The following is a 13,356-nucleotide window of genomic DNA, read 5'->3' as shown; positions in this document are numbered from 1 at the left end:
TCTTGGAATAGCAGCTCTTCCCTGCTCCACCCCCAACAAAGGAACTGAGAACAGAGAGCGAGACAGACTCTCAACCATGACTGTGAAATTTTATTTCAGCGTGCAGTATCTCCTACTCCCAACTTTACTGACACAGAATCACTTCTAGGAAAGCAGATGTTACTTCTAAATAATTAAGCAGTAGCAACACTAGAGCAAAACCACACACCCAAAGGTACTTTTCCTGAGTCTGTTTCACAATAAGGAGTTACCAGCTCCTTCACTTACATTCACAGAGAATCTTCCTTTTTGTTTTTCAAGTGAAAACTGATCATCTGTATTTTTAATATATAATTTTCCGTCTTAGCAAAAAATAGCAAAACTCATCAAATAGCAAAACAGTGTCTCTGAACTAGAAGCTGGAAAAACATATGAACAGCCTTAAGTTGCATTAATATCATTACCACAACATTAAGGACCAATAGCAAGTAGCCAATGAGCACAGTAAATTAAGCTAACTCAAAATACAGTGTTTGACAATTTATTTTTTTTTAAAGAATTACATTGTAATATTTAAGAGCTTTAGCTCAAATAACAGTACAGTTTTGGAAAAAGTCATTCTTTGCCAGTATCCTTTTTCTTTTTTCTTCCATCAGGCTGGAAGTGGGGGGTTGAAAAGTGTTACATTATTCCCAAGATTTCAGTTTTTCCCACAAAGATCCTCTCATCTCATCCCAGAAATACCTTCCATTTTTAGAAGTTTAAGGAATAGCTCTGAACAAGGCCATTTTTCCATTATGGTTTGGCAGCACTCTATTTAGGCAAGCTACAGCATTCCTCAAAGAGGATCCCTTCTTGGGCTTGTGCTCTTAAGCCACTGGCAGAACACGAGCAGACAACCTGAATTTGACCAAGATACACAATGTCTTTCTCTCCCTCTTGAAAAAGCACCAAGAGTCTTCAGCAGCATTTCAGATCATCTCTAACAACACACCAAATACTCCCCAAGATGCCAATCTGATTCCACAATGTCAGCACCACTGATGTGAACAGCCACCTCGGAAACCAAATCATTTCACCTTTCAGGATAAGTTTGCCCAGCATTGCCCACATCTCTTATGAGCACCATTTTCAGCACACATTCAACCCAAAAATAGAACAGGCACATCTGAACTTGCACATAAGCTCAGTATTCCGGACACAAAACACATTAAAGATACTGCTGAATGAGACTGCTTTCAGAATAAAGTTCTTTATTATCTACACATAATATAGCCCTGAGCAAGGTAGGCTGTGCTGTTCAATACTGCTCAGACTAATAGAGATCAATCTCTTGGGCAGATATCTGTAAACAGAGAGCTCAACTAACATTTCATCTACCACTGAAAATTTTGCTGAAACAACTAACTTAAAAATTAAAAAAGGCCTGGCTAGAGAAAATTTCAATTCTAAAGAAATTATTTAAGGAAATGAAAAGTGGAAGGAAAGCCACAATGTATATCACGTGCATGCACACATTTTCTGTGCTACAGAGGGAGAAGGGTAACAGAACAGGATCTAGAGAGAACATATGATTTTTTTATTTAAAGAAAACAAAAATAAAGCTCTATTCAGAAGTATCATGAAGCCCGGAGGCAAACTGCTGATGAGCATACCCAGGGGGGCAACAACAGCATCACACATTGGATGAATCAATCACACATATCTAATGAATAACAGAAGGCAGGAGATACTGGAAGTAGCAGTTATCTACAGGAAAGCTTCATCTCACACGCAGAGGAGTTTAATCTCCTGCCTACTCCTACAGACCATCTCTAGCCAGGAAGATTAATGAACAACGTAAGAAAACCATCAAGCCTGGATAATTTTCCCCTCTGAGTCCCGATGAGCTGACTACAAAGAGATGCAGCTCAACAATGCTAATTTTTATTAGACCTTGAAATTAAGGATATGTTACCAGTAGAGAAGTTCTAAAGCTGAACCAGCAATAAGAAAAAGGGCCAAACCAAACGGCTTGACATTAATCTTGGGAAAAATAACAGGAAACTAAAAGCTACTCTATTAATAACAAACAGAAGTATGAGGGGGTCAAGAAACAAACTAAGTTCAAATATGGGAGACAACTGAAACAATGTGTATTAACACAGGCAATCATGGGTAGTCAAGTTAACTAGAACTGGTCTACTAGACACTCTAGAAATGCTAATTCCAAAAACACCATCTAGGAGCCACCACTGTCAGGCAGGGTCATATGTATTATCCACACTGTTCACGTGGTCTTCAATGAAGCAAAAATTCATGACAGGCATCCATATAGCACTAATCAAGCCAATCTGTGACCACAGCTCCAGGCAAACATAAAAAAAACAGAAAAACTGGTGAGTACAGAAAAAAGCATACTGTTGGAGAGCACTTGGGCTTTTGCCAAGTGAGGAATCTACCTTTGGATTAACCAAATAAAAGCTAAATACCTTTCCGGAAGAAACACTAGCAAGTCATTCTCTCAGCTGATAAGAAGTAAAAATTAATAAAATGTAAAATATAGGATGTGTGATGACCTGTCTGCTTTTCAGTTTCAGTGAGTAAACTCTGAATTTTTACATCATACTAATAAAATTCTAAGTTAGTGGGAGCTTTGTAATACAAAACACAACACCCAATTTAAAACAAAATTGAAGAGTCTGAAAAAGATAAAAATGGATAAGGAAGAAAATCAGATGCCTCAGCAGAAGTGCACAGAAGCAATATGACAGAGAGCTCAAGTTAAGTTTCCGTAGAAGGGAAAAAAACCCCCACAAGAGATAAGAGAAGGGACCAGACACTGACATCTGACTGTAATGCATAATATAAACATAACACATGATTATTGCTGATTAAAATCTCTCAAAACAGAAGAAGGTCTGACCTTCTTGGTAAAAGCTTGGATTTGATTAATATTTTAATAAAAAAGTAAAGAAAGGATATCAATATTACCAAAAGTTCTGGAGTCATTGTCTTACAACAAAGTGAAGAAAAACATGGATACATGTTGTGCAAACAATAAATTCTTCTCTACCCTGATCTCTCTGATCGTAAAACATTTCACAGCAGGAGACAGCCCTCAGTAGGACACAGGATCCAGACAGAACTACAAAATATATAAGTGCTATTTACACAGAACCATAAGGAAGATAAACACAGAGACAATTTTCCTTTCCAGTCTATTACAAACAAGAAAAAATAAATGCAGACAGTATTGTGAATTACATCCAAGATGTCACCTGCCATTTCACTACAAGTTTGGGAAGCTTCAGCAAAGGCTGTTACAATGGCCTTTCACAGGCTTTTATAAGGCTCAGTGCTGTCACTAAATTTGTACTGCTCCTGGGGGCATGCAATCCCATCAGCTTCCTGAAAACACAGCCTATTTTTAAACACAAAGCAAAGTCAACAAGGACAACTACAACACTAATTTTTTAATGTTAAGAGTAGAATATGCCTAAATTTAGACCACCCAAACCAAGCATGATATTCCTCAGCAAGCATCACAAAGAATTTTCAGGATTTTCTCTTGAAATACCACAACCTGTCTCATCAGTAACTTTCTAGACAGACTTTTTGAACTGCATATAGGAAAGACTAGAAATAGATGGTCATCCATCCCCCATGTCACTCAAAGTACTATACAAAAAATGCACACCAATAAGTTATCTAAAAACAATCAGCTCATGAAGATGAGCTTTTTCACCTATTATGCACCAAGTGTGACGATGCATTGAGACTGTTTGAGACAACACTCTCCAAACAGAAACAGTCCCAACAGTGATAATTTAGTTGGCAACTGTACCAGAGTGTGCTGTGGGAGAAGGTGGCCCAGAGCCCAGAGCTGCTGCTTCGCTTCCTCTGCCAGCCCCGTGTGAAATCGCCAATTTAGGAGTTACCTGCTCCCCAACCCTTCTGCTTCCCCCATCTCCCCAATAGCTGGAGAAGAAGTAACTGTGTGACTCATGTCTTTATCCTGTAAAAACCTGGGTCTTTGCACCTGCTCAATAAAAGCTATTTTAGAGGACGCAAATGAAAGGGGCAGCACTTTGGTACTGAACAGCTCCTTGTCCTCCAATAATGCCTCCTGATGGGACACCAGAGCATCTCACAAATATAATGCTTAAGAAAGCAAAAGGGCATCAGGAATATTTAAACTAATCCCTCTTAGGTCTCTGGGCAGCAAGTCACAGCACAAGACTTTAAAAGAAGTTTATCACAAACAGACATATCCACATATCCACAGCAACTCCTTTCAAACCTTTCAGAGCTCAGACTTAACTCCATTCAACTTTTGAACTCATAAATGTTAACGCTTGTTTTTAACTTCAACATGAACTTTCAGGGTACTGTTCTGACGAGACTGAAGAAAATCAACCAAGTGACAATTGGCACTCTTAAAGATATGAAAGTAAACTACAGAATGGAAGAAATTTCTCTTGCTCTGCCCTGAATCCTTATTTCAAGAAACCTGGATAATCAGCTGGAGAGAGCTCAGCGAAAAGACACTCACGCAGAAAGAATCAAGCACTGAAAAACAAGGTCTGTGAGGGAGGATTTCGAGAGTTACCAGAAAACAAGAGGTTGAAAAGAGTGCTTTAAGTCACGTTTAAGGGGTTTTGCCTTTTTTTGCAGCAGTGTATCAGCCGAAAATAAGGTTCTCCTTCCTGGACCCAGCCTGTGAAACCCACACAGCACCGCTGTATCCCCCGTTCATCACCCGCACCGCTGCATTTTCAAACGTGCTCCCCCTGAAAGTTACTCGGCACTTAAACTTCAGCAGAGTCGGCGGCAGTAGCAACAGCACCCAGACAGGTCTGCGGAGCCGCCTCCTGCCCAGGACGGGGCAGCGCCGGGGCCGAGCGGAGGTGGCGGGGCGGCCGCCCGGGCCCGGGCGGGGCGAGGGACACGCGTGCGAGGACCCCCCAGCCCCGGGCATGGGGCACTCACGGTCTCTGCAGCGGCTCCTCGGGCAGGGCAGCCGGGCCCTGCTGCTGCTGGAAGGAGCGCAGGGACTCGAACGCCTTCGTCAGCTTCTCCATGGTGGCCATGTCCGCTTCGCCCGCGCCGCCGGCACCGGCCCGCGCTCAGACCCGCCCTCTCGAGGGCGCCCCGGCGGGCCCGAGCGCTGTCTCACCGCCGCTGCCGCCGCCCCTGCCCCGCTGCCGCCGCAGTGCCGGCGCTGCGCGGGCCCGGGCCCGTCACAGCCGCGATGAATGGGGCGGGCGCCGCCCGGGACCGCGGCCGCCTCCCGTCCGCCCCGCCGCCATCTTGGACCCGTCCCGGCGGCCCCCGCGTCGCCACCGCCCCGCCCCCACCGGGCCGCCCCGCCCACCCCGGCCCGGCGTCACGCGCGGGCACGCGGCAAAGGGGCGGAGAAACAGGGAGAGTGACAGCCGCTCTGTCCAATCAGAGAGCGGACCCCGCCCCTCCCTGCGCGCCGGAGCCGGCGGGAGGCGCCGGGTCCCAGAGGCCGCCCGGCGCTGCTCCGCGGCGCCCCCTGGTGGCGGAAGGCGGCCGTGACCCGCGGCCCGTGAGGGGCCGGACACCGGCACCTTCCTCAGGGGGTACTCCTCGCACTCGTAAAGCACACGCTAAATACACAGGATACAAGAGACAGTATACAACATTTAAATAATTGATTAGATTACTAAGCACTTAAAAAGAAAATCAACAGTACTGTGAACTTTCCAATTATAACCACTGATTTTCATACAACCACTCGCTGAACACGGATTGTAAATGACAGCTGACGAGACCTGGTACTTCAATTTTATCTCAAACACATGAAACTGGGTGCCAGCAATGGAAAGGTAGAACAGCTCTTGGAACTATTAAGAAAATAGATTTCCAGTAATTCCACCTGGTTATTGTTAGCACATACGAACAAAAGAAGCAAAGCTCATGTCTCTGAATATTCGGGCCAACAGAAGTCATCACAGATCGCATTTCTGCCAAATATTCAGTAACTCAGCACTCTGCCAGTTAACTTTATTAGCATGTTAATAAAAGAAACATTTGAAACATTCCTCTGCAGTAAACCTATCCACAGTACTGAAAGCAATTCAACTTAGAGCAAACCCCTATTTCATTATAAAAGTGTAACAAAATGTGAGCTTCTAAGGTAAAAAAAAAAATATATTTTTCTCCGATAAAGCTTGCAGGAAGGTTTCTCTGGAACATGTGGATGATCATGAATTTTTTATTTAGCAAATGATACACGATAGAAGGTGACAGCAGAGCTGGAATGCCGCACACACTGTGTTAATTGCATGTGTCACTCCACACTTTCAAATAAACTTAAGCACATTAAGAAGAGCATAAGTTCTTATAAAAGATTAAACAAGCCACCAACCAAGTCAGTCCTTGCAAGCCTGCTCTGAAGCTTTAGATCAAATGTGTGCCAGTCCCCTATGGGTTGCTGACTCACTGGCAGGAGTGCAGAGGCACTGCCTGCCCACAAGCACATCCCTCTTTGTTCTTCTTGTCCTTCGGCAGTGGGAGCCCTCTGGCTCTTCAAGCAGGAGTTGAGACAACTGTAAGACAACTCGGAGGCATCAGGTTTTTCTTTAGTGAGTACCTTTATCAGTAGGTACTCCCAATCCAAATTTACTGACCTATGGTTTTGCATGTATCGTGTCACTGATCCTGCCCCACAAACAGTCGCACTGGCAAAAATAAAGTCATGTAAAACAGGCAAGGGGCAAGAAAAAGCAGGCAGGGTTAGAAATGGGCATTTTTGTAAAGTCAGCATTACCTCAAAGAAAAACGAAGTCACAATTTCAATGCATTAACAGTGCACACCTTAAAGATTATATGAAATTTAGTGGATGACAATGAAATAATCTCAGCCTGTAGGAGAAAAAAAAAGGAACATGCTCTTACCTTGTCTATAAGGTTACCTCTGGATCTAATGTTTTTAAGAACAGGTTGGACAAGCATGTCAGGAATATTTTTCACTGTCCTGAAGTCACACTTTGGCCAGTATTTCTGCATTTCTGTGAACGATTCACCAGGTAATTAGTACTACTCAAATAATCCAACAGACTTCACAAGACTGCTGGCCCACGTGGTTTGACATACGCACAGATAATCTGCAACATGTCATAGCACAGTTGTATTGTTGTTAAAGTAATTAATTTGAAGCTGTTTTGCAGAGCATTTCAGCACTTAGTCCTTTAATTCATGTCAGAAAATTACAATAAATGCATTGATGAAAAACAGCCCGTCCCAGTAATTTTTTCTGCAAACAGAAATTTATGCAGAAATCCAGATTCAGACCATGAGATAAAGTATCAGTTGAGCCAATATAATAGAGCTAGGGCACTTTTTCCTGGATTGGACTATCTTACATTTGTAAAAAACTTACAATATGCAATACATATTTTTTGCTTCAAGAAATTGTAAATTTCTTTTTCAAATTACAATTTCTCTTTTTATTCTATCCCAGATACCATGACAGACATGGTAAATAAATCACATTAGACAGTAATAGATGTGGTTGAGATATGCGGCAGTGTTTTGCTTTTATTTCAGGAATTACAATGCTAGAACATCCAGGAAAACAGCTCACACAAAAACAGTCAGTGGTTTGGAGATGCTGGAAATTACACAATACATAAAACAGTCAGCTTCCTATGCCTTGAAAGAATTCTGGTGTTTTGGACACATCTGGAACATGACAAAAAAGTTACCTACATCTCATGTGCAAAACTCAAGTTACACCACAAGAACAATTATTTATGTACAATAAAAAAGAATTGTACATTCAGCAGAAGAGACATCATAAGCACCAAAATAAGCCAGGCAGGTAATTCAAATCAAAGTAAACATGAATTCTGTTTAAAGATGCTTTCCAATCATTCAAATTTTCGAGGACTTCCTAAAGAGAAGTATTTTCTGAGAATCTATACTAAAATGAAGGTGGTAATTCCAATGTTAAATTAATGTAACACTAAATTGTAAACCATAGAAAAATATTCCTTCTGTTGACTTATTTTAGTAACTTGTAAATAAGTATTCTCTCAACAAATGGCAATGAAAAATTGCTTGTATTTCTTCTTCACTGTTGTTTGAAAAATAATTGGAGTGCATTCTAAAAATGGATTGCTATTGTATTTAATAGCTTCTATCATTGATTTATAAATTAAACAATTTAATTTTGAGATGGAGGCAATTCTCTTTCATAACCCTTCAAAACCACTGTTTTAAGACTGATTCGGGAAAAAAAAAAGACAACATCTATTAAAGGCTAAGATTTGTCAATAATGCTCTTGTTGTCACAGATATACCACAGGTTTTTTCCTATTTAATATTATTTTTAAATTCTCATTTTTTCAGCTGAGACTGTTTTGTTGTTGTTATAATCCAGAAACATAACACCATCTCTATAATGAACACTACACCTCAGGGGAGCCAAGGGGAGGAAGCTGACAATTTTTTTAGTAGGAAAAAAACCAACCCTGAGGCATGAAGATTCTATTCTGTTGGTCACAACATTCAAAAGCATTAAGTAAACCAATAAGATACTGGTACATCGTTTCACAGTTCCTGAATTTTGAGCTAAATAGAGATTCATGAGGTACACACAAGCAGACATTGAGACTTATGTACACAAATGCTTGCAAAACAAGACACAGAAAAGGAGGGTTGATCTCACGCAAATAACTCCATGGAATTCCACAGATCTTTCCAAAGCTTGCACCAGCTGGGCTATTGGATTGTCTCACTGCTATTAAAGCCTTCTAACACATAGATCTAGAATCTCAATGAAGTCATACCAAATAACAAGAATTTCCTTGGCTTTCCCCCCTCGCCCCCACAACAGTTTATTGGGAATAAAAGGCTACATAAATCAGTCAACACGACCTCCTGCCTTCCCCTTCTTTGTCTCAGTTGTGTCCTAAAAAAATCAAGATATAAGTTCATGTTAAATTTATCACACCACATTATTTTGCTTTCAGGTGTTCTCCCTTCTCCTTACCCCTTCCCCACTTTCAAAAGGCATCTCCAAGCTCCCAATACTCCAATAAAGACATTTAACCCATGTTAGTCACCTTAAACACCAAAACATCTTCATCTCCACATACCGTATAAGGAGAGTTATATTGATCCTTCCAGTTTCTTGTCTTTTCTAATTCTTTAGGGGATTCACGTTAGATAATATCTAGTCATTATTATGTGGTTGTATTTCTAGCTAAAGGGGACAAATTTATAGTAGAAAAATGCCATTTTGAGCCTACTGGGGAAAAACCAACCAACCAAGAAAACCCAAATCTCAAAAGGAATGGAATTTAGGTCTGAATCCTGCAAATGTAGTCCACTCAAAACCAGTTCAAAAATATTATTGAGAATTTATGAAAAAACTCGTGAAATTTAACAAAATAAAACTTCATAAAAACAAACAAATCCTCCATTTTTTTTACAAGGAGTTCCTTGTCCAAAGAAGCAGACATGTAAATAAACACTTAAGAACAATTTCCCTTCTCTCTTCATCTAGTCTTTTTTTTCGCAGAACCCTGGAGAATGTGTTGTCTCAACACTCCAAATTAGAGAAGCTGATTTGATTTTTCTTAAGATTCCTCTCCATCCAATGAGGAAAGAAAATTTGAAATACATGATAAATAAACTTGCAGATATTTTTGTTTAATCTATTAAAGCCCATTCCTGTATTTTTTTCATAAAATTTACTCAGTTTGTGTCCATGGTATTCTTGCCCAAATTTCAAGTTGTTCTACGCAGATATTAAACCCACTCTGTCACCCCATATGTCCAGTCTTAATACAGCCCCCTTTGCCTCAGAACAGCAAACCTAAGACCTTAAAAAACTAATACCCTAAATCAGGGAAATGATGACTTCTGCAACCAGGTAGGTATTTATAAAACACTTCTACTACTTCCCCATTTTTCCATTCTCATCTCTTTAGAGTCCTATTATTACTGTGGTACAAAATTAAGAGGGTCAGGTCAGACCATGCCAGCTCATTGTCTCACACATAATGGTTCCAGCCAACACCCTCACTTCAGACATTTCTCTTTCTGTCAAGCCTCCCATCCCTTCACTATTACATCAGACCATCTTCCAGTAATTCCTTCAAACCCTCTCTCCCTCTGCCAATTTCTCTTTGTACTTTCCACAACAGTCATTTTGGTGTCCTGTGTGCTGCTGTAGACTGCAGGAAAAATGCACTAACAACACAGGAAAAGAGTCTCTCATTCCTTATTTCTGTGGCAATTTCAGATAGACACCAGCTGAACCCCAGTAGAGTTCTGTAACACACTGGTTTTTCAACTTTTTTCAAATTCCAATCCATCAAAACACTTGTCTTTAGAGACCAAATACTGTGAATTAAAACCTGATGATGGGCTTGACAACCAAATGTATGTTGTGAGTTTCTCAGAAGCAGCTTAAATTTCTTCCAGTGGGTCTGTGAATCACAAGCAGAGACCTATTTGAGGTGGGGGGCTACTCAGTTGCTCTGTGTGTACAATACATATGTGGTCTGGTTGGTGCCCCAGAGATTTGAAACGAAAAAAAAAAAAAAAGCATGTTCTGTGGAGACAAATCTTCAGAATACAGAACAAAATATGTAACTAGTCATGTCTCCAACTCCAAGAGCATACCATCATATTTTAAGTCCCTCATTCAAATTTTGAAAACAGAAAAGGCTCTTAATGAAATGTGCTCTTTAAATTGACTCTTACACAGAGATTAATAGTTTTACTGGAAACCAAATAAAAAGTCTGGCATATGTGAGTCCAGAAGAATGGAAGTTCGACTAACTTTCAGGCAGCTTTTATCAGTTTTACTAATGAACATCAAGTAATCATAAACTTCAATATCAGCTCCACATTTGTGTTAAGTAATCATTAAAGGCAGGTTTTAATGTTTCTGTTTTAAAAGGTTATAGGAAAAAAATATTTACATAATTAAAATTTGCTACTTTAAATTATCTTGCCCTTTCCTCAGTGGTAGTGATCGCTGTCAACCCCACAACATTGCATATTACAACATAATAAGCAGAGAGTAGGTTAGTAAAAAGAGCCCATGCTTTGTTTTTTAACCCATTACAAAATTATAACATCCTAAAGAGAGTTAAAAACAATTTCATTTACAGAAAAAAATAAAAAGGTGTCCCCACAGGTATAAAGAAATCCTTTCAGTAAAGACAACAAACTTTTCAAAATATAGTTACAAAATTTTGGCATAGGTTCATGCCAAGAAACTGTATGAAGAGGATGTGTAAGATGGGTAGAAAAAAGAAGAATGGGGTACTACAGTTTGTCACAGGATTAAGCTAAATGTTCAGAATTCTCTTTATACAGAAATACAGAAAGATATTCTACAGAGCCAGATAGTAAAGAGCAATTCCTAATAGCAGGTCACAGTGCACTGAATTCCTTTTTTTTTTTCTTAGCAGTTGCTTGAGAGATACATTAGGTAATAGCACTGCCATGCTGCTGGATAGTATCAGAATTATTAAATTCATCAGTACAGCAATTTTAAAGTTAAGAAAACTGCTAATAAAGATCCTAATTAACAAGAAGAGTTTTACCAGGAACATACAAAGTCAAGTTACACTGATGCCATAGATATTATCTCTGTGCTTTAAAATCCTTTTAGTATTCCTAGATTCATTCCACTGAGAAAAAATTAATCAAGATAAATCAAATACATACAGAAACACACTCACTCAAATGGCACTCATTGCTTTTTGTACAATTAAGCTTTAGTGAAAATATACATCTTAAAACAAATGAAGTACAAATGTACAAAAATCCTTGAACTCAGATAAAAAATATATATAATACAATTTGCTACAGAGATATAAAACATTTAACGTTTGCTCATCCTTTCTGATGAGAGTAAAATGATTTAAAGTCTGGAGGACTCCTGCTCATCATCACTGCAATCAGATTTAAAACAGACCTGCAAGATAAGACAAACAGACAACTCAGCTGCAGAACCAAGACAATTGTTTATTTATGTTTTATGGGCAACAGAAAGGCTAGAAGGGTGGCTCTTTCTCCAGCACATTTTATTCCATGCTAACTAAATGCTTTAAGAAAAATCAAAGGAAGCCACAATCCAACCCCAAATCTCAAGTCATTAAAGTTTCATTTAACCTTAAGTTCTTTCCTCCTTTTAACTTCACAAGACAACTAACTGCAGTCTTATTACTTCAAAACCAACTGAAAACTCTCAAACCATATTCATTTTTTTAGGACTCTTTCTCAATGCATAGAAACATATCTTGGGACAGTATGAATCCTGCTGATTTGGCTGGAAAAGACTACAGTAAGACACAAGCTTTATCTTTAGCTGAGATTATTAGTACACTCAACCACCCCTCCTATTCCACCTACTGTAAGTGGGAGAAAAGTGAATTTGAAAAGGTAAACTAAAAATGATGGTACTATTATACATTCCATTAGCATTGTATCATTTTAGGAAGGTGAATTGCCAGCTGAAGACAAAAAATTTCTTCATACAATTTTAATACATGGCCCTGCTGTGGCTACTTAATGATACACTCTGAGCTATTTTAAAATTCCATTTCTGCTTGAAAGCAAAAGTAATTTCTACCAAAGTGTTCTCTACTGGAATATATTCATAGTTATCAAGGTAATTCCACTCTAAGTGCAGGCACACTGAGCAAGCAGAATTGGGTATAACATCTTCAACTGCAAACCTTTTCAAATAGCCTATTTCTTACATCCTGTAGGTAAACACAATGTATTGTGTCTTTTAGGTGGTAATACTGACTTCTCTGAATGTTTACTAAAGATTAGAAGTCAGTGTGTAAGAAAAGGCTGTGTATTATCAGCTATGTGAAAATACATTGCTGTTTTGTGAAGATACGTTGTTGTTTTGCTAAAGGCATTAAACTACCACAGATATTTTAACATTTGTTTCATGGTGCTTCTTCCTACTCTTTCATTTTGGGGATATTTCTACTTATTTACTTTTTTATTGGATATATACTTATTTTTGCTAAGTTACTTATATATGGTTTTACAGAGGGTCTCAATTACCTCTGAAGACATCTCTCCAGAAGTTTTAATTAAAAACTGGCAAAATACATAAGGAGCAAGCCCCAAATTAACCTCTTTAGTAAAGAAAGATCTGTAGCACAGCTTTTAACAGCACCCACTACCTTTCTCCCAGGCAACTAAAGGAAGGCAGAATGCTGATAGAGGAAAACATCCTGGAGTTAGAGGGATTGCCACAGTTTCTGAAACGCAGTGGAGGGGAAACCAGATTTCATTAAGTTTCAGTATTCAGCAAACAACTTGTTTTTCCTATCATAAAATAATATAAACAACCTGAATGGAAGTTAAGGTCTTACTATTAAT

General features: G+C 39.3%; 2 protein-coding genes across 5 annotated transcripts in view; both read right to left on the bottom strand.

Moving 5' to 3' along the window:
* Nucleotides 1–5,226, bottom strand: part of HTT (huntingtin) — an 80,279-nt gene extending 75,053 nt beyond the window's left edge. For 3 of the 4 annotated variants that reach the window (XM_032684897.1, XM_032684898.1, XM_032684901.1), the window contains exon 1: nucleotides 4,951–5,226. In XM_032684897.1, the coding sequence (XP_032540788.1) occupies nucleotides 4,951–5,051 (101 nt within the window). In that variant the 5' untranslated portion in view covers nucleotides 5,052–5,226. The remainder of the gene's footprint in view (nucleotides 1–4,950) is intronic. The other variant, XM_032684899.1, reaches the window with a different exon arrangement.
* A 2,205-nt stretch (nucleotides 5,227–7,431) lies between these two features.
* Nucleotides 7,432–13,356, bottom strand: part of GRK4 (G protein-coupled receptor kinase 4) — a 40,346-nt gene continuing 34,421 nt past the window's right edge. Inside the window, 1 exon segment of the mRNA XM_032686319.1 lies at nucleotides 7,432–11,929. Coding sequence (XP_032542210.1) covers nucleotides 11,876–11,929 — 54 coding nt within the window. The 3' untranslated portion in view covers nucleotides 7,432–11,875.

The sequence above is a fragment of the Chiroxiphia lanceolata genome, chromosome 4, assembly GCF_009829145.1.
Source record: "Chiroxiphia lanceolata isolate bChiLan1 chromosome 4, bChiLan1.pri, whole genome shotgun sequence".
Lineage (NCBI taxonomy): Eukaryota > Metazoa > Chordata > Aves > Passeriformes > Pipridae > Chiroxiphia > Chiroxiphia lanceolata.
The sequence above is the reverse complement of the archived record's forward strand: the minus strand, read 5'-3'. Positions and strand labels throughout refer to the sequence as shown.